The sequence below is a fragment of the Cryptomeria japonica genome, chromosome 2 (genome assembly GCF_030272615.1).
Source record: "Cryptomeria japonica chromosome 2, Sugi_1.0, whole genome shotgun sequence".
Classification (NCBI taxonomy): domain Eukaryota; kingdom Viridiplantae; phylum Streptophyta; class Pinopsida; order Cupressales; family Cupressaceae; genus Cryptomeria; species Cryptomeria japonica.
The window spans coordinates 279,175,491-279,196,112 of NC_081406.1; the positions used below are offsets into that span (position 1 = coordinate 279,175,491).

General features: G+C 35.1%; 1 protein-coding gene across 1 annotated transcript; it reads left to right on the top strand.

The window, feature by feature from the left end:
- Positions 1–275: 275 nt before the first annotated feature.
- LOC131859965 (putative pentatricopeptide repeat-containing protein At3g49142) lies at positions 276–2,339 on the top strand. The gene is made up of 4 exons (XM_059214283.1): positions 276–453; positions 556–691; positions 832–950; positions 2,206–2,339. The coding sequence occupies exons 1-4, from the start codon at positions 276–278 to the stop codon at positions 2,337–2,339; spliced, it is 567 nt and encodes a 188-aa protein (XP_059070266.1).
- Positions 2,340–20,622: the final 18,283 nt, after the last annotated feature.

Consider the following 20,622-nt stretch of genomic DNA (forward strand, 5'->3'; position numbering starts at 1 on the left):
AACTCGACAACCTTAGCCAGTATTGTCTCAGCCTGTGTCAAAATGGGAGCTTTAGAAACGGGTATGGACATCCATAAGAGTTAAATTAAATGTGGAATTTTTATATCATAGTCATAAATGACTTGATAGACATGTACACAAAATGTGGAAGCATAAACAAGGCACGTGAACTGTTTGACAAAATACCTCAGAGAAGTGTGGTTTCATGGAATTCGTTGGTTGCACGATATGCACAAAATGGTCTTCTTGGCGAGGTTGTTAAGCTTTTCAAAGCGATGCCTGGACGAGATATCATCTCTTGGTGTAAGCTGATTACAGGGTACGCACAAAATGGGTTTGTTGAAAAAGCCTTGGAGGTATTTAGGGAAATGCAATTGACATGTGTAAAGCCAAACTCGACAACCTGTGCTAGCATCCTCCCGGCTTGTGCCAAAATGGGAGGTTTAGAACAGGGTATGAAAATCCATAAATCAAAATCGAAAGTGGATATATGCTAGATATTGTAGTGACGAATTCCCTAATAGACATGTACGCTAAATGTGGCAATGATTGCAGGATACGCACAAAATGGGTTTGTTGAAAAGGCCTTGGAAAACTCACAAGCAAATGCAATCGAAAGGTGTAAAGCCAGACTCCGCAACCTTTGCTCGCATCCTCCCAGCCCGCGCAAAAATGGGGGTTTTGGAGCAAGGTATTAAAATCCATCAAAGCATAATAGAAAACAGCTTTTTTCCAGATGTTATTCAAAATGTGGAAGCATACACAAGGCACGTGAACTGTTTGACAAAATAACTCAAAGAGATGTCATCTCTTGGAATGCCATTGTTGCAGGATATGCACAGAATGGGTTGTGGAAGGATGCTCTCAAAATATTTTTTTAATGAAACATTCTGGAACACACCCTGACCATAGAAGCTTCACTTGTGTTTTATTTGCATGCAGCCATGCAGGTTTAATAAGCGAGTGATGCAAATGCTTCAATGCTATGACTGAGTCTCATTGCCTCTCCCCCTCTCTCTCTTTCTATTTGTTTGCCTTTCTATCTCTCCCCCTCTCTCTCTTTCTATTTGTTTGCCTTTCTATCTCTCCCCCTCTCTCTATCCTCAACATCTATACCAACGTCTATCTCTTAGGCTCTTCCTCTTCCTCTTCCTCTATATCTCTCCATCGGTTCTGCGTTATCTTTTTCTCTTATCTCTCTCTATCTCTTTATCTTCATCTCTCCCTCTAAGTCTCTCTAGCTCTCTATATATTTCTCTCCTTCTCTAACTCTATATTCATCTCTACTTAGATATCTTCCTCTTCCTCTTTCCTCTTCTATCTCTACACATGGATCCCTCTCGCTATCCATCCATCTCTTTTCCTTTCTCTCCATTTCCCCCTTCCTATGCTTCTAGATCTATATCTCTTTTCCTTTCTATCTCTAACTCTCCATATTCTACTTCCATCTCTCCCTCTATCCCTATATCTTCCCCTCTCTCAACAAACAACACCATTTATGACCTACTTATTGACCTCATGTACAACATAAATGTATGAAAAAAAACCAATTTTTTTCTAATTGGCCTTCCACAACCTCTTCGACGTACCCATTGCACACCAAAGTGCAATTGCTAGTTAATATATAAACAAAACATGATGGAGAAAACATGACACCCTTGTTTGACCTTAAGATCAGTATCAAATTATTCCAAAAAAAAAAGTCTCCCTTAATTCTGATTTTAACTCTAACTTGCTCATAAAACTTGTCAACTATTATTTTATACTCATAAATTCTTCCATTCCACTTGTCTCGTATCTTTGTCCCATATCTCTTTGATGCAATGATTAATGTTAGTCTTGACCTAAAACCAGTCTATCCTAAGATCTTTTATCCCCCTTTTCTATCCAACTCCTGATTATATCCTCCACTAGCCTATGGTAGAATGCATTGACCTAAAAACAGTCTGACTTAATGCTCTCATATCTACCTTTTCTGTCCAACTGCTGATTCAGCGGTCCACCATGCTCCCAAATAATAGTGTGGTAATTAAAAGCATTTTTTTTGTATTGAAGAAATGGAAAAAAAAAATACAAAAATGTTGGTAATAAGAAGCATTGGCATGAGAGCGAATGAAGTTTGCTGAGAGGGAGAAATGCGACCTCACGGCAGAGACACGAGAGGCAAAGCAAAATGGGGCTAATTTTGGAGCGGTTTGAAAGCAGGGGAAAGAGAGGAGAACGCAGCAAATTCGTGTGGAACAGATATAGTAGACAGACATGAGCGTGAGCGACAGGGTTGGGGTCGAACAGAAAAGAAAAATGCAGAGAGGAGTGGGAATAGGAGGCGACTGGGCTAAAGGCAAGATGCAGGGCATTTTGGCGAAGAAGAACGCCAATACACCATTCAAAATTCACAGTCAGCTCTTCAAAAAGACCAAAGCAGTACTCAAAATTGCTGTGATTCCTAGATTAATCGAACAGGAGCGAATTGGGGCGAATTAAATAGGAATAACTGATAGTCATTTTGTACTCGCTCTTAAAAGCAAGATCAATTTAGCAAACCTTTTCTTAGAGCTGCGCTTTGTGGTCAAACTCAAATTAACCAGCTGCTAAATTAGAGGGTGTGCAGGTCTAAGAAAGCAGAGAACTCCCAAACTGAAAACAAGAAACAACATTCTAAATAAAATTTTCTGTGGCATATGTATTCAATTGCAGGGGAATGCGTTCTTTGAAGTGTTGGTCTGCGACAAATCGATAAACCATGAAAGAATATGCATTTGCGTGGAAATAAAAAAGGTACTAGTATTACTATTAACTCGTGTTACAGTGAAAAAGATTCAAAATTATGTGTGTGTTTTTAAGCATTGTATAACCTTATTTATGCCCCAAATCTCCATAACCTGGCTCATTACCCACAGTCATCTTGATCTGATGTAGGATTGATTGAGTGACATGATCTCGTGCATGCTACTAATATTTTTTTATCAGATTAAACTATTTATAAAATAGATATCAAATTAAAATTTGTATGAATACTATAAAATAATTTAAATACCTGATTATCAAAGCCCTGGAATTGATAAGCTTCATCAGTAGTAGCATTGTCTAGATAATTTGTAAAATACTCAATTGGATTGTCTGTAGAAAAGCTCATGTCTAACTCTGGAATATTCATCCCATCAGATAAATGCCCCTCGGATGATCCTGATATAATTTCTGGGACAATACTACGAGGATATTCATCAGTAGTCGCTGCATCATCAAATAAAAGCCCCTTGGATGGTCCTGGTTGAATTCCTGAAACAATACTAGGAAGATATTCATTAGCAGCTGCTGCATCATCAGATAAAAGCCCCTTGTATGATTCTGCTTTAGCAGTTGCTGCATCATCAATTAAGACCCACTTTCCAGATGATCCTAATATAATTTCTGAGACAGTCATATGAGGATATTCATCAGCATTTGCTGCATCATCGAATAAAAACCCCTTGGATAATCCTGGTTTAATTCCTGAAACAATACTGGGAAGATATTCACTAGCAGCTGCTGATAAATGCCCCTTGGGTGATCCTGGTTTAGCAGTGGCTGCTTCATCAACTAAGAGCTCCTCGTCAGACGATCCTGATTTAATTTCTGAAACGGCAGTAGGATGATATTCATTAATAGTTGCTGCAGGGGAATTAGTCATTGATTTTTCCACACGGCATTTAACACGAGAATGCACAGAGTCTAGAGAAATGCCATCTCTGACGCTGATATACTGATATGCATGCAATAAATGGATGGCTGGTGTGCATGATTTTTGTAGCTCCTCTCCACTAGTCTGTGCAACATCACCTGGTGAAACTATATTTGCATGGATGAATTTATCATCATCATATGGAGGGCAGATGTGTTCCGTTGACATGTACTGATCCAAACGCCTCTTTTTTTGTGCAGACCCGTCATCTTTTCTTTGATATTGATGCTTTACAGCATTATGAGGCGTAGATGTGTAATCAACACTTTTCTGCTCATATATTTCTGCATATAATTGTTTACAGAAATACAAGGGCAGCTCATTATTTCGGGGCAAATTATGATGACCTGCCAACCATCTAGGGTATATTAGCGCAGTTGCAAAGGGATTTACACACTTAGATATAGCATATGTCTTGACCCTTGTCTGATCTTTGTAGAAAGGGAACATATGCTCATGGACGTCCTTTTTGCTAACTGAATGATCAATATCTAACCATTTTGCCTCCCCTCTACCACTTGTAGATTCTAATGCACAAATTTGTATCTCAGCAGAAGAGTTGTATGAGTCGAGCGTATTTCTAATCCCTTTTCTGACAACCATCCATCTCTGCTTTTCCTGTGGGTCGTCTGTTTTTTCGATATTGATGTCTAGGCATTCTAGGGAAACTTTGATCTTTTCAATGCTTTTCTGCTTGTATTTATCCAGCTTGTTTAATTGACAGTCCATGGATTTATGCCTGCATTAAAAGAAATTTATATATTTAGTTTAAATAAATATAAAATTATAATTAAAAAATATTACAAAATTATATGTGTATGTATAACATATATAATTTAAACTGAATCTTTACATACACATAGGAAGAGATTAGTGATTATTACACTATTCTAATTTTCATTATATGAAAAAGAGTTATTGCAATGCATATTTAATTATGATGTTTTATCAAAATTGATTTACATTGTTTATAGGTCAAATGTCATCAAACTACATTTCATGAGTAATAGTTAACAAATCCATCATGAGTATGAATGATCCATCTAGTACTCATTATATCTAGGTGATGCTTAAGGGTGAAGCATTGAAGCTTTTTGAAAGTCCATCCCACAAGTACACTAACACAAGCATGCTTAACCATAGAGTTTCACCCAAAATCAAGTCTCGTTAACTTACTATCTCATTTGCAAAACTTTTAGCAAGTGTTGTGCCTTTAAAAGCATTCACTACACAGTCCTTTTAGCTAATCCAATGATAAGTAGGAGGTATTTTTGTAGTGACAAATTATGATTTTTATCAGAACTAAACAACATAAATTTTTGGTCTTCAAGCTTTATCCTTGTGAACATCTTCTAGGTACAATATGTGTTAATTGTTCATTCATGCATCATGAAATATGGATCTTGATAAAACATCATATTTTTTATTTTTCTCAAAAGAGGTAAAAAATTTATAAAACACATAAGAGAGTTACAAAGCAAGAAAGGCCAACAGGCCAACAAAGAACAATCAATTATACATTCCTATCCTCACCAATTAATTGCTCAAACATATGAGTAAATCCAAAGGCAAATCTCCCCTAGCCGTAACATTCCAATCCTACATACAGTAGATGCCCATTTGGCAAAGCAATCTGCTATTTTATTCCACTCAACCTTAGAATTTGTCTAATAACAGCAGATAAATGTCAGTTAGCTTTATCTAATCATTACTCACTGCTTATTCAACATATTCCCCATCACTTGTGAATCATATTCATGATTATCCTTTGTCAATCAAGAACACAACCTCTCTCCATAACAAAAGCCTCATGAAATTATTTGTTTGAAGCCCACACACCACCAGATCTATGTCTAACAAAATAAAGGAAAACCTTTGATCCAACAAAATAAATGCTTTATCTAAGTTTTTAAATATACCCTACTCATGAATTGCTGAATTGTTAGCTCTACAAACAACAGGCAAAGGGCGGAATACGGCTGGTTTCTGGTCTGTCTTATAAAACTCTTCTTAATCTAAATGATTTTTGCAGAGGTATACCCTGAACAAGGGTCTGGAATATGTTGTTATCTGTGTACACGATGACATCCAGATAAACAAACAACCCAAACCATATACCTTTCTTTAGTTGCATTGGGTCATAATGCCAGGATATCTTCATGCCCCCTTGTTCTGAAAATAAAAAAGTAGCCTATTTTGAATCCAAGTGAATAGCTCTTAGCTTTTGCTTCTATGAATCTCATAGAATAGTAACTAATGTACTTTGTATATACACACAATTTAACTTTGTTAGCTTTCTATTGATGAGGCGCAGAGCTTAAAATGCTTGAATACATAATCCAATTCAACACAATGTTACTCGTTTTAATGGAAAGAGAGATGAGATTTTATCACAGCGCTCAGGAAAGAGGAAAATTGCTCGCAGGGATGCTCTGCCACTGCTGAAATCTATATACACTGACTAATACAGAAAATTGAGTCACTTTTATCCTTTCTAGTACTCTAAATTGGACTAGATATTGCGAACGCACAAACAAATTATGATCGAAGCGAGTTCTAACCTGTGTTGCCTCTTGTTTGAAAGATTTGACCGTCTGAACTGGAGCTCACCAGACTTTTACTGGAGACCTGCCACTAGCAACTCTGTAATGCTTAAAACTTGTGGAGCATATCCCATTACAAATGGGCTAGGCGCCCGCTTTATATTCCCAAGTTCATCTAATGTCCCAGCCAAATGCACTCAACTCCCAAAATTTTCGAAGAATTTGGTGTCCATGTGTGGTAAACAAGTGCAGGTGCTTTTCCAAACACAACTCCATTCAACTTTGGGGAAAGACAGAACTAAACAAATCCATTCGAAGGGGAACCACCACTACGGTCCAAAGAGCCAATTTTGTTGACACAAACAAGCGCGGGTGCTTTTGCAAACACAGCTCCATTCAACTTTCGGGAAAGACAGAACTAAACAAATCCATTCGAAGGGGAACCACCACTACGGTCCAAAGAGCCAATTTTGTTGACACAAACAAGCGCGGGTGCTTTTGCAAACACAGCTCCATTCAACTTTCGGGAAAGACAGAACTAAACAAATCCATTCGAAGGGAAACCACAACTACGAGCCAAAGAGCCAATTTTTTCGACATATAATCCTATTGCATCACGTTAAAAGTCAAAGGAGTGAAACAATGAAAGAATTAAAAATAAATTTTAATTTTTTTAAAGTATAAAAATGCAACTAAAAACGCAAACGCAACTTGATTACTCAGTTATGGGTGGGTAATGTCCTTCAAAAGTGAGTTTACAAGTGTGATACGTTATTAGACATTTAGTTTTATTTATTTTGGTTATAAAAATATTAATAATGCTGATGTCATTGTAATGTTTTTTATTATTTCATTTATTGTCATATTTGATAAATGTCGTTATCTTTATTAAAAAAAATAATTAGAAATGTTGTGATCATCAAGCCAAGCAATTGATACTTCTAGATTACAGTCCATAAATAGTGTGAAAAGTCTTCTAATGTGAGAATAGTCTATGATGTGACGAGATCTTTTAGTTTTATTTACTTTGATTAAAAGTAAACTTATTTTTCATCTCAATTTTTTGTTTTGTTCATTGTCATATGACTAATATACCTATATTTGGATTTCATTATGGAGAAACTATATTACTGTAATATTTTTATTTACATTTTTCTTTCTTCTTTCTAATTTAATTGAAAGGGTTATTTTGATAAATAAAATAGTAAATAGTTAATTTTATTTTTAAAAATTACATAAAAATAAATAGTATTTTAATTCTTATAGTTGAGACTAATCTTTTTAATCCTACAAACTATGTACATCCGACAAACCCAAGTCTTAAGAGTAGAACTGAGATCAATGGGGAGCAAACCCACAACCCAAGCCAACTCCATTACTAATGCAATCTTATTTTAATTTTTACATTATCAATTATTTTTATTTTTGGTAAATATAGTATTTTTAATATTTTTTTTAAAATTTTGAATTATATTTTAATTTTACATGAGATCTTTGTTAACACTATGATCGTAGTTATACCTCTTTAGGTAATAAATTGCATTATTTTTATTCAAAATGATCAATGAATACAATTCATTTATTTTATCATATTTGAGTCAAATTTAGTTTATTAAAAAGGTGAAATGGAGAAAATATGAAAAATTGAAATTATACAACAATTTAACAATTAAAATTTTAAAACATTTTTTAAATTAATAATATTTTCCAAGGGTGCAATGCCTTGAATGTGTTAGAGAGTGCATACTAGATATTTAAAATCATAAATTTGTTCATTACCCCAAATTTCTTTTATCATTTTTATTGCAAGACAATTCTTTACAATAACCTAGGCAACTATCTTTCATGAAGGATAATTCATACAAGAAGGAAATGAGGTATAAGGTGTCTCATACACACCCAAGGAATACACTCAATCATGAGTAATCTTCAAGATATCCAATCTATAAAATGATCACCTTTACCAAGTTATAATAGAAACAAATATTAGAACTTCATTTATTCACTTGATGATATTCTTTAACATACATACACCATTTCTAGATCAATGCTCAATAAATAGTAAAAGATAATTAGAATGATCTACATGATGTTATTTATACATTTGGTCATTCATGTATTTACTCAAATAAATCTCATTACTTGAAGCAATATTTAATATCAGATTTTCACTTCAACCACCTATGATCATTTTCCTAAATACCATTAGTCAATCGATTTCCTAGATTAAGCATGAAACTAATATCCTAGCCTTACTTGCCACCATTTAATTTTCCATTTAATGTTACACACAAATTCAACCACAAACATATATTACTTATTCAATCTTGTCTTCTACCATCACTTAATTATAATCATTTGCAAACTAAGCATTCCTAGCAAACAAGAAGCATAGCCATCTAAAATGCAATACAACTTCACTCAATGCACTTCCATTTCATCTTGCTAAAATTCATGGAACAAATGATTTCTTAAAATTTGAATAGGTCAAAGAGATAGCTTATAGTCTCAATCCATCCATTTGATCAAATAGAAATTTTCAACAAACAACACAGATTCCACTCAAGACTAAGTCTTTTATCTTTCCAAACCAAGTAAAGACAATGGTATGATCTCAAATTTTCTATATATGCAATGCACCAAGTTTTTACTTCATTCTACACACGCATTATACAATTGTCTTTTAACTTGTGAGTTTACAATAACTTCCTACATTATTTATGCAAGAGAGTTTCTATCTAAACAATTCTTTCCTTAAAATAAATCATGGATACAATGCACAAATCTCAATCTTCATACAATTTCATTTTATCCAACTTCTTTCATATATGCAGTACCTGAATTTATCAATGAATATCCAATGCTTCTACCCATTATCAATATACCATAAGCACTATGATTCTTTACCTAAATAAGAGGAGAGAGAGAAAGAACATTGCCAATCAACCAATGTATGTGCACAACATTAAGCATGAACAACTTTGAAATTCCTAAGCATGTCTCATTTGTCATTCTATGCAACTATTAACATCATTTCCTAAGATATGCAAATTTAAATTCCCATAAGGTCTGCTAAAATTACAAATGCAACTAGAAATATCAAGTCCTTATTTAAAGATATGATTTATTCAAACAATCTTTTCTTAAATGCAGAATCGCACACGTATATCCATTCTACACTAATTAACTTCCTTACCTCTTCCATAGGAGAATAAGCAAAACTGAAAAGCATCTTTAAACTACTATTTTCTTATATAGGTGCACCCCATACAAGTTCTTCAATTTCATAGCATGGTCTACACAAAATAATTCTTATATGTAGAATACAGATGATCCCTCTTGCTATTCATAAGAAAATCATGTAACAAGATAATCGTAAAACAAAACATTAGATAAAGGAACAGACACAATTTCTCTTCACTTTATAGCATGATAAATTATATAGGAAAAACAACCTTTACTATTTGGGTAAGCACTAGATATTACAAGCAAGAAAGACCGCTTAGAGTTGTATAGACGTTACACTCATCTAAGAGGCATGCATAAGAAATGAATACACATATTGCACACAACTTATGACTCATACGAGGGTTTAGGGAGAAACACAAAGCATAAACATATAAGATCTCCTAAATTCCCATGATGTTCTCCATTTCAAATTTCAAAGAACAACTCAAGCTAAGAGAATAGTATAGTACATCACGCAAGGCCAAGAGCAAAAACCCTAACAAGATATCCTAGTTTTTGTAACATGGGCTCTAATACCAGATGTAATGCCTACCAAAATACCCTAGAGAAATAAACTAAAAACTACTAACAATATTTTTTTTTAAAACATCCCTTACATTATTTCAAGATTAACATGCATTGATACAACATTATTCATTTACAATAACACATGTAACATCAAATAGAAACATTGTAATCCCATTCTACGCAAGCGAAATGAACCTTATAACATTACCATATTTCAAATATACTCTTGCAACACAATTATTCCCTAGGGCATCTTAACGTCACTACCTAGCAATATTCTATCATAACATCCATTTATCAAGAAGATCAAATTCCTAACTGCTCAAGCGAAGCTTCAATGCAACTATTCTATTCTTTCCATCAATCATTATAAGGCATGCCATAACTCAATTTTCAAAGCATGAATATATAGATACAACACAAAATCACATGTTTACTCCATTTCACAATCACATAGATTCCATAAGCACTTTTTACACATTAATCATTCTATACATTAAAGAGACATCAAGCATTCTTCCTAACCTCTACAACATATCCTTCTACATTTATATATAGAAACACAACACCAAGAATGCATAATCTCTTACATAATTAAATCATCATTATTATCTTATACAAAGTCCCAAACACGTAATATTGTACAAATCATTTAACCTTTAGTATTCATAATCACCTAGTTACTCAAGTATAGATCAATGCTATCCATTTCATATATCTATCATTCATTTTATAACATAAATTATAATGCTATCCATCACATGAATGTAATACATCTCAAGTACAAATAAACCAATACATTCCCATAGTAATTTTAAACTCAACACAAATGTCTCTTACAACATGAAATAGTCATAGATCTATACCCAATTCTAATATCAAGTCCTATTACAACTTCCTTCTCAAATACATGATAGTACAATATATAAGAATACCTCATTTCTTTTACATACACATTTCATCACGATACAATATATTCTTTTCAAGAACATATAAATCAATTCCAAAGTGCAATCTCATGAAGAATTCCAATCCACACATGCAACACCAAGGAGAGTATCCCAATGGAAGAAGGAAATCAACCACCCGACCATGTTGAACCAATGAAGGAACCACCCCCTGTACTAGGAGATGAAAAAGGTTCCAACTCACACACGAGACCTAAGTTGATACCTATCAACCAAAGGATACAACATGACTCCATGAGATCCAAACACAAGGATACAATACCAAAGTGTCATCACATGCTAACCTCATGTGGCATCCGTATCCACCTTGGAGTAAATCAAGGGAGATTGGATATACCACTCCAACGGTCTTCCCAATCTAAGATCTCAAAAGCATTTCCCTGGGTCCGTCCAATTGGGACATACAATATCATATTCTTTATCTTGATTAGATGTATTCCTAGTACCCAAACCTCTAATCAATTATTATTATGTTATCACTTGCAATTATACCATCAACTCTTCATGTGGTATCCTAGGTTTAGACCCCCTTCGTAGAGGTCTAATACTCACAACCTGGTACCAACACATGCAAGAGCCCACTCCCCCATCCATGAACCAAGGACATAGGGTAAAGATACAAATCAAATGAGAAAATAACACCATAATGAAATATCAAGAAGATACAATAAACTTATCAACAACCAAGCACAAATTGAGTAATAAGGACTCATAAGTCAACTCAAGGAAGGAAACATTCACAATGCAACACCAACATAAGCCAATCATGGATGAAAATCATGAAAGGGGTCCAAACAACATCAAATCCTCAACAGTGAGGCATAGAACATCCCATTGGAGTCATTAAACCAATCCCTCAATAGTGAGGCATTCCCCCTCTCACCGGAGCATTAAATTGCATAGGAAACATCTCATCGATAAATCATGAAGCTTCTTACTGGAGAATATGAAACAATATAAGGGAAAAAAAAATACCATAATCAACTCTGAAAATGTCAATACATACAACACAATCCTCTAGAGAATTCACACCAATTAGAAATGCACTTAAACAGGATAAAAACTAACTTCTAGAGACCCTTGGGATAACTCAACACCCTTGAAACATAGGATAAAATTCCTAGTAGGTATGGTAACGTTTCTGGCATGTATGATAGAATTTTTGGTCAGTATTATGGTGGTCTGGAACATCAAAATATCATCAAAGACAATCAACATATTCACTAGATAGCTACTAGAAGAAAGTTGCAGAAGAAAATCCCTTTCCCACTAAGCATAAATTGAGAAATAGGAGCCAAAACCACAAAGGAGAGAGGAAGGAAAGTAACAATCAACAAGAAGGATCTCAATAAAGATAGAAAAGGTCCAAAGACATCAAAGACAAGTGAAAGGAAATATCCACACTTTTACAGAGTAGCCACAGAGAATCACAACAATCACAATGAAAACAAGAAGCCCAAAACTGTACTTTCCCCATTCCAAATTTGCACAACAAACTGAAATCCACTAAGGAAGATCATTTCCACTATCAAATAAAACTCAAAGAGAAAATCAAATTCAAGAATTACAGACATAGAGAAGACAAACTTTTTTGGAAAGAAAATGCAGAAGTAAGAGCCACCAACCTGCAATTCGCAAAACCAAAATTAAAGAAGAGATCTAAAAATGCCAAGCCTTCCAAAATCCAAATCGCAACCAAATTCCAAATCCAATTTGAAATCCTCTTGCAATGATCTGCCGGATCATTAACGCGTGCACAGACTAGCAAGCTAAAATAAATAGAAAAAATAAATTTTAGACTATAGTTTTCTCGACCAATAGAAAAATTCCCAAAACCATATATCTTACTTACCATTGCAAAGTTTGAAAAAATGCATAATATAAATATATATTTCTTACCTACTCAATCAAGTCGACCAATCAAAAATAAGGGTAGGTAAAAATAAATCAAACTCAATTACTTTAATATAGATATGACAATTAATTGGGAAATACAAATATTTCCTCATAATTAGACGATAGGTAAAAATAATATTATTTACCCATACTTTATTGAATAATTCCCACATAATAATTTATAATTAATTATCATTATTAATATTAACACCAATAAACAAACAAATAAAATAAATAGAACTCAAATAAATTATCAAATTAAAAAAAAAGTAATCTTCAACAATAAATCAAACAAATTAAATAATTAAACAATAAATAAAGCTCAATTAAATACCAATATATTAAATTAAATAGATTAATTACTTAATTAGATCCTTAATTAAAATGAATAATCCAATCATGCAATAAAGCCAATAACCAAGCCACGGCTGAGCAAAATAAGAAGCTAGAGAGATTTGACCTCATGACCTATGAAACAAGGTGGAAGAGACTCAACCAATACACCACATCTCTTAGTTGAACCTAAAGAAGGATCAACCAAGAAAAAGACATCAGGGTAAGCTAACAAGGTATACATCTTAGACCTAGAGTGTGTGAGGGAAACTATTTCATCTCTGATAACTTGCGATTGGGATGGAGTGTTAGTCCCAACCGGTACTAAGAGGGGAGGGGTGAATCAGTACATTACCGGTTTTAGCTAATTGAAACTTTTACTTTAAGTTTGAACTAATTAACCATTCACCAATGTAAACATATACTGCAGAAGATTAAGCATTCATGAAAGGATACACAAAGACACACAAATTTATCTCGTGGAAACCCAATAGGAAGAAAACCACGGTGTGAGTAGGAACTCACAAAACTTATACTCTTTTGGAGTACGCCCGGTTAAGAGCCATCCCTGTTAGGATATTACAAAGACACTGTTAGGTGCCACTCGGTTAAGGGATTTTGAACAAGGCCGGTTAGTGCCTTTACCCTGTTAAAGGTAGCCTGGTTAAAGGACTTAGAGCATCAATCAAGATGTCACCCGGTTAAGGGATTTTTATAATGGGACCTGTTAAAGTTCACCCAGTTAAGGGATTTAAGTTGCAGTTGTTAGAAAGCAACAGATGGATGATCTACTAAAACTGCTACTCATTAGCTTGGTCAGATCACACTGAAGAATCATACTAGATCTGCATCGGTTGTGTCTGTTCTACACAACTCTGATCTTCTGAATGCATTATCAATTCTGCCTTCTGCCCATTTTTTGATCCTTGAATATCACACTACCGGTCCTTTGTCACTTGAGTCACCACTCTGTAAACCTCCACTCTACCGGTCTTCTATCATTCGGCTTTGCAGTCTCTTAAACTCCGCCTATCTCCAATTTCACATAATCTTCAATCACCTTGACAACAACAATCTCAAGAATGAGATATTTGTACTTATAGACCCTTTTAGCCTATCGCCAACTTTCCCTCCAAAACATACCTTTCAAAATTTCGTTGCCAAGCCTTAAATTATGCCTCTAAAATCATGTAGGAATCTCTGTCAACATAGTTGAACACGCCGATAAGTTCGTCGGTTGATTGAGAGAAGACTCCCGATTTAGTTGGTTGTAACTGAACGTTACCACTTTGTTGGTTACCAACTCTTCTGGTGTACTGATCAAAACCTGTCTAGCTGATTTCCTCTTGTATACCGGTTTGTTCTTTGCTTAGTTGGTGAACCTCTTTTGTGTCGATCTACTCACCGCTACCCAATCTTCTTACTATTTGTCTGTCTACTCACTACTTGTCGGCCTACTCAGTGCCGATGGACTGTGCCAATCTACCCACTGCTTTCCGGTCTACTCACTGTTTGTTGGTGAACCTCTTCTATACTGATCTACTCACCACTTGTCGGTCTACTCACTGCTTGTCGTTCTACTTACTGTCGATGGACTGTGAAGACTAAGGAGATGATGTTGCCAACAATGACAACCATACTATTTACTAGTGTAATACCCTAAAAATGGTCATCTAAACCATGGGCCCCTAATCTTGGCAACATCACTAAGGTCCTAACCAAAGGCAATTAAATCAACCTTGAGCACACAATTAATTCTTTAATCATCAAAAATCACATGGCCAATCAATTACTCAATATTAATTAAATATTTATTTAATTAATTGAATCATTTCCAAGGATATCATTTTGATCAATTATCCTATTTAATTTATTAAATATCCTTGCATATTTAATTAATTAATAAAATTACCATTTAATCATGCAAAGGAATTAATTTATTACAAAAGAGGAATTAATTACAAAGCAAGAGTTGAATTGAAAATAAACAAAAAAAATTGAATTGAGAGAGAAATCAAACTTGAGATATTATTTTTTTTCTTCTAAATTTAGAACTTGAAATTAGAAAAGCAATTTAATTGAACTATTGAATTATTCTCTAAAATTAGAACTCAAAGCTTTTTAGAAAAAGAAGTTCAGCTGCATTGAAAAGACTCTTTTCTTGAATAAATCAAATATATGCATGGAATTATCTATTTTTATCACAAGTGCATGTAATTAATTTAATATTATTTCAAATGCAACTTGAACTTCTAATTTGAATGCATTTCAATTAAGCTATAATTGGAATATATCTCAAGGTTAACTGAACCTGATTTCTCAATTATTTTCAATTAATCCTAAATTGAGCTTTTTCTGTTGTAATTCTCTATAAATTCAGTCTTTAGCTCTCATTCCAATTCACCTTAGAGATTTTTGAGAACATGCTTGGAGATTATCATCACGCTAATTTTGCTCTGGAGTCATTGAAGATTATTTGCATCCATTATTGCTTGAATTGATTATTCATCCATTTTTGCATCCATATAGTTAATATCATATAGATTAAATCCTTCATCTTGGTGTAGTCTAGTCACTGGTATTTCTTATAAAAATCTGAGAGCAATCTTATATTCACATCTTTTAGAAGGCAATTAGTCGCTTTGTTATGGTTTTTTACTTATTGATTACTGATTACTAACCATCCATATAATGACTTAATTGAAGTGTTGTGCTTGCAGCTACAAACCACTTTTTCACACACACATCTCTGGCACCCACCGTGGGGCAGAAGACTACATTTTTCGGCCTCCAAGACTGATTGCTTATTTTTTTGTTATTTTCTAGATTTCAGATTTTTTGGGTTTTCGTCCGTACATCTTGTATGACATTTCCCACAGGCTTAAACAAAAAACTGCAAGTGTCGTACGAACTAGAATCCTGTCTCGTATGAGTTGGGATCCTATATCGTATGAGTTTTCATACTATCGTATGACTATGTATTCTATGGTAAAAAATATATAAAAAGAGGCAAAATTTCATGATTTTATTTTTGACGATTGACCCTGACTGTTTATCTGTCTATCTCATAATTTTTCACAGCCTAATCAGTTTTTGCAGAACGCTTGTCAAATAATATGCTTATCGCACAAAGACAATATGACTACTAATTCATTGTCTTTGCAGGTTGCCTAAGAAGAATCGACTAAACATTGTGTATTCTTTAAATTCATTTTTAGGAGCCTAAGTTGCTATCTAGTTAAAGAACAAATCTGTCTTTCACGTTTTTAGAAGATTCTGAGAGGTAGGAGAGTATGCTCTTGTCTTTTTCTAGACAATCAGAAATCCAAACCCTTGAGGCTTTTTCTTTATTTGAGATTTGTACATCTTTAGTAGGCCTGCCCTCTTGAGGGGTTGAAAAACTCTTAAAGCTGTTACGACCAGTGTGAGGGGAATGACCTAAGTGGGAATGGCTAAATGCCAAGTACTCCAACCCACTACAAAATAAATGTGATTTGATGAAAATCAAGTCAACGACAATACTCGGGAATAGCTCTCCTCCGTACCTTCGGGTATATTAAACCTTGGTTTTCAAGGCTGGGAGACCTCTTAATTGAGTTTATACCTCGACGTGCCAAACGAATCCCTTACTAGTTTCAATTAAAAATTAGAAGCTACCTAGTTCACCTCCGAAAGGGAGATAATCTTTGTGCAAGAGAGATAGTAACTCTCCTAAGATACTTGTTATTTTGTGCCCCCATTAGCATTTGGAGTCGGATAATAATGCGTTGAGAATCCATTGCGTGAGACTCAGCGGTCGTATTCTGATTAGCTATTGGGTGTGTATTTGACTCTACAAGCAAAGGTTTTCTTTCCTCACCAAATTCCTTAGGGTTTGCATACTGTGATTGGGGTTACTATACATACTACGTGTTTTCTTTGTTTTCATCCCTGAAACAAAAAAACTAAAATACCAAAATTGGAGAAGAAAAGAAACCAACTCAGTGATTAGAAACTTTGTCCGTGTCAGAAACTAGTCCATCCTAAGTCAAAACTCTGTCCATGTCAGAACTAGTCCATCCTAAGTTGAAACTTTGTCCATGTCAGAAACTAGTCTATCTTAAGTCAAAACGTTGTCCGTGTCAGAACTAGTCCATCCTAAGTCAAAACTTTGTCCGTGTCAGAAACTTGTCCATCCTAAGTTGAAACTCTATCCATGTCAAAAACTTGTCCATCCTAAGTCAAAACTCTGTTTGTGTCAGAAACTTGTCCATCCTAAGTCAAAATTCTGTCCAAAACTAGTATATCCTAGTCAAAAATTAGCCCATCTCAAAATTGGTCATACTCAGTTGTCATACTCAGCAATCAAAAAAAAAAAAACTCAGAATTTTAGTCTATGCCTAGTGAACATTCGTACAAAACTGATTATTCATCGTCCTACATCACATTCTGTGTCGTACGAGTCTTCTGATTTGTCGTCCTGTGCTAGATCCTGTATCATACGAGTCTTTTTTATCTGTTGTCTGGCTTTGTATCTTGTGTCCTACGAATAGAACTACCCTAGGTCTTTTGTCATTCTGCACATACCCATCTATCATACGGTATGAGGCAGCAACTCGTACGAAACAAAACTTTTGTCATCCAGCTCAGAAAATCTTGTTGTACGAGTCTCTGGTTTTGTCAGAACATAACAGTCAAATTTGCCTAAAAACAACTTACAGTGAATATAATACTGGTTATCAATTTTCCTGAGCATAAACAGATCAAGACAGTGTACCTCTACCATTTGTGTGACACGATTTGGTCGATCATCTTTCAGCTAGTTCAATCAACTACCTATCAAATTTTAGTCACTTAGATAACGTCTTATACAAGATAGATTGTTCCTGAAACTAGACTGAATCTTACACTACTCTTAGAATAAACTTAGATAAACGTCTTATATAGGATAGATCGTTCTTGAAACCAGACTGAATCTCAGTTGTTTCTCCCAAACAATACTCTAAATAGAACAACTAGCTCTGAAATTGATCTTGACCTCTGCATCACAAATAACTTTAGGTCACACTAATCCATAAAAATGCCTACACAAACTAGGAGTTCTTGTAAGAAAGAAGCCAAAGGCAAAGAACAACCCTTTAAATATCAAGATAACCCATTCTATGTGAAGGATCCACTCACTGACATACCATCGTCATCAGGCAGACCAATTTTTGATGAGCCTAAATCTCCTATTATGTATGAGACAAAACACAATGATGGAAACAAGGACGATAATAACATTCCCAAAAATGATAATGATTCCTCATCATCAAGTGAGACTGGCGAAGACACTGAACCTCCAGAAAAAGAAATTTGTGACTGTCAAAAGGACAAAGACTTTAGAAAAATGATGAAAGCTATCATGACACGAGAGAAGGAAGACTATTTCTTAGAACTAGCAAAACAAGGTGTCAAACTTCCTACTGGATACGATGTTTAGACACTTGTTACTAAAAAGGAAGACTCACCTATACTCATGGTACACAAACAATTACTAGCCTTACAGACTGAGATCATAGAATTGAAGAATAAGGACAAGTCCCCAAAACAATATTCTCTGGAAACAATATGTCCCTTTCCATTTGACAAGAATCTATACATGCCTCCATTTCCTTCACAAGTGGAGATCCCAAAATTTGACAAATATGATGGTACCTCAGATCCCAAAGATCATGTTAGAGAGTTTTGTGCCGCTTGTATGGAGTTCATGCACAATCAAACGTACCTCATGTGCCTTTTCCCAAGGAGTTTAGGGGGTCAAGCAATGGAATGGTTTTCAAGTCTACCCAAGGGAATAAAAATATTTAAAGGACTAATCCAACTATTTTTACAATACTCATACAACATTCGACATCCTGTGACTATGATCGATCTTTGCAATACTAAACAAAAAATAGGGGAACCTCTTCTTACTTTCCTCCAATGCTGAAGAAGGATGTTCTCTAGGTATCCATGACCCACCCCAGACTCTGAGAAAATGGATATATTTGTCAATAACTTGGTCCTCGAACTGAAATATAGCATACAAATGCAAGTACACCCATCATTTAACAAAATGATAGATAATTCCATTCGAATGGAAGATGTGCTCATAAAGAAGGGGATATCACACCTTGGAGAGAAACACAACTAGGATCTAGCTCTAAAGAGAAGAACAAGTATTCTAAATTTGGCAAAGACAACAACAAGAATGTTGTTAACGATGGAGTAGTAGACACTGTTCAAACTAACTCAAAGCCCACGGTATTCAACTTGGCTAGTGGAACACAAGCACTTAAAGCCGCTGAGGCTGCAGCAAAAAATCCACCAAAGAAAACAAAAGAATGGTTCAAAGAAAAGCCTTGGCTTTCCAAACCTAAGCGTGATTTTACTCCTCTTGAAGAATCATATGAATCCACTTTCAAAACTCTGTTGGCAAACAACTTGATAATGCTACTAGATAACTCTAGACCATATGATCCAGAAGTCAAACCAAGATGGTGGAGAGAAAATGAATACTGTGACTTCCATTAGAATAAAGGTCATAACATAAACAATTGCATGAAGCTAAAACATGATATTCAAGATCTCATAGACGCTGGTAAAGTCATTATTGGGAATCATCTGACCAATGTAGATCATAAAGCATTTAAGGATCCTTTGCCTATTTATGAACAAGGTGACTCTTCAAAGACCAAAGGAGGTGCCTGTGTGGGGGAAAAAGTGACACTAAGCAAACATGTCCTAATCTCACTTTCAATCACACATTTGTGGAATACGAAAGAGCCTAGAGGTATCACACAATTGGCTACTTCTTTTTGTGGAAGAGAGAGCCATGGGCTACCTATTAGGATTTCTATTCCTTTGTTGTAATTGAAAGATAAAATGATGCAAGTTCAATCCCTAACCCCAAAATGCAAGTAGGAACTAATGACAAGATTGCAGAATTGAACTTAAACAATGGAAAGCTGTAAATACAAGGATAAGAAAAGAATGTAAATGCGTACCCGGAGTTAAAATATGAATGAAAATGTTCGGGACGGGGGCGTGGGCGCCACTGTCCTGATTCTGCCCCTGAAACTGCTCCGGAAACTGTTGTTTTGCACTTTGGAAAAAGCTGTCAAAAGTGTTGAAAATGCTGTCTGTCAGGAGGACCAGGGCGCCCAGCGCCCCTGTCCCAGGGACCAGGGCACGCAGCGCCCCTGTCCTGGCAGGACCAGGGCGCCCCACGCCCCTGTCCCGGTCTTTTGCTCTGAAACTTGGTGTGGAGTGCTATCTCAGTCTGTTGTTCCCGGATCTGCAACCTGCGATGTCATCCGAGTCCCGAAACCTGCACTTATATCTGAAAAGGTGTTTGGGCGGCTATATAGGGTTTTTCCTTAGTCAAACCCCCACTTCAGTGATT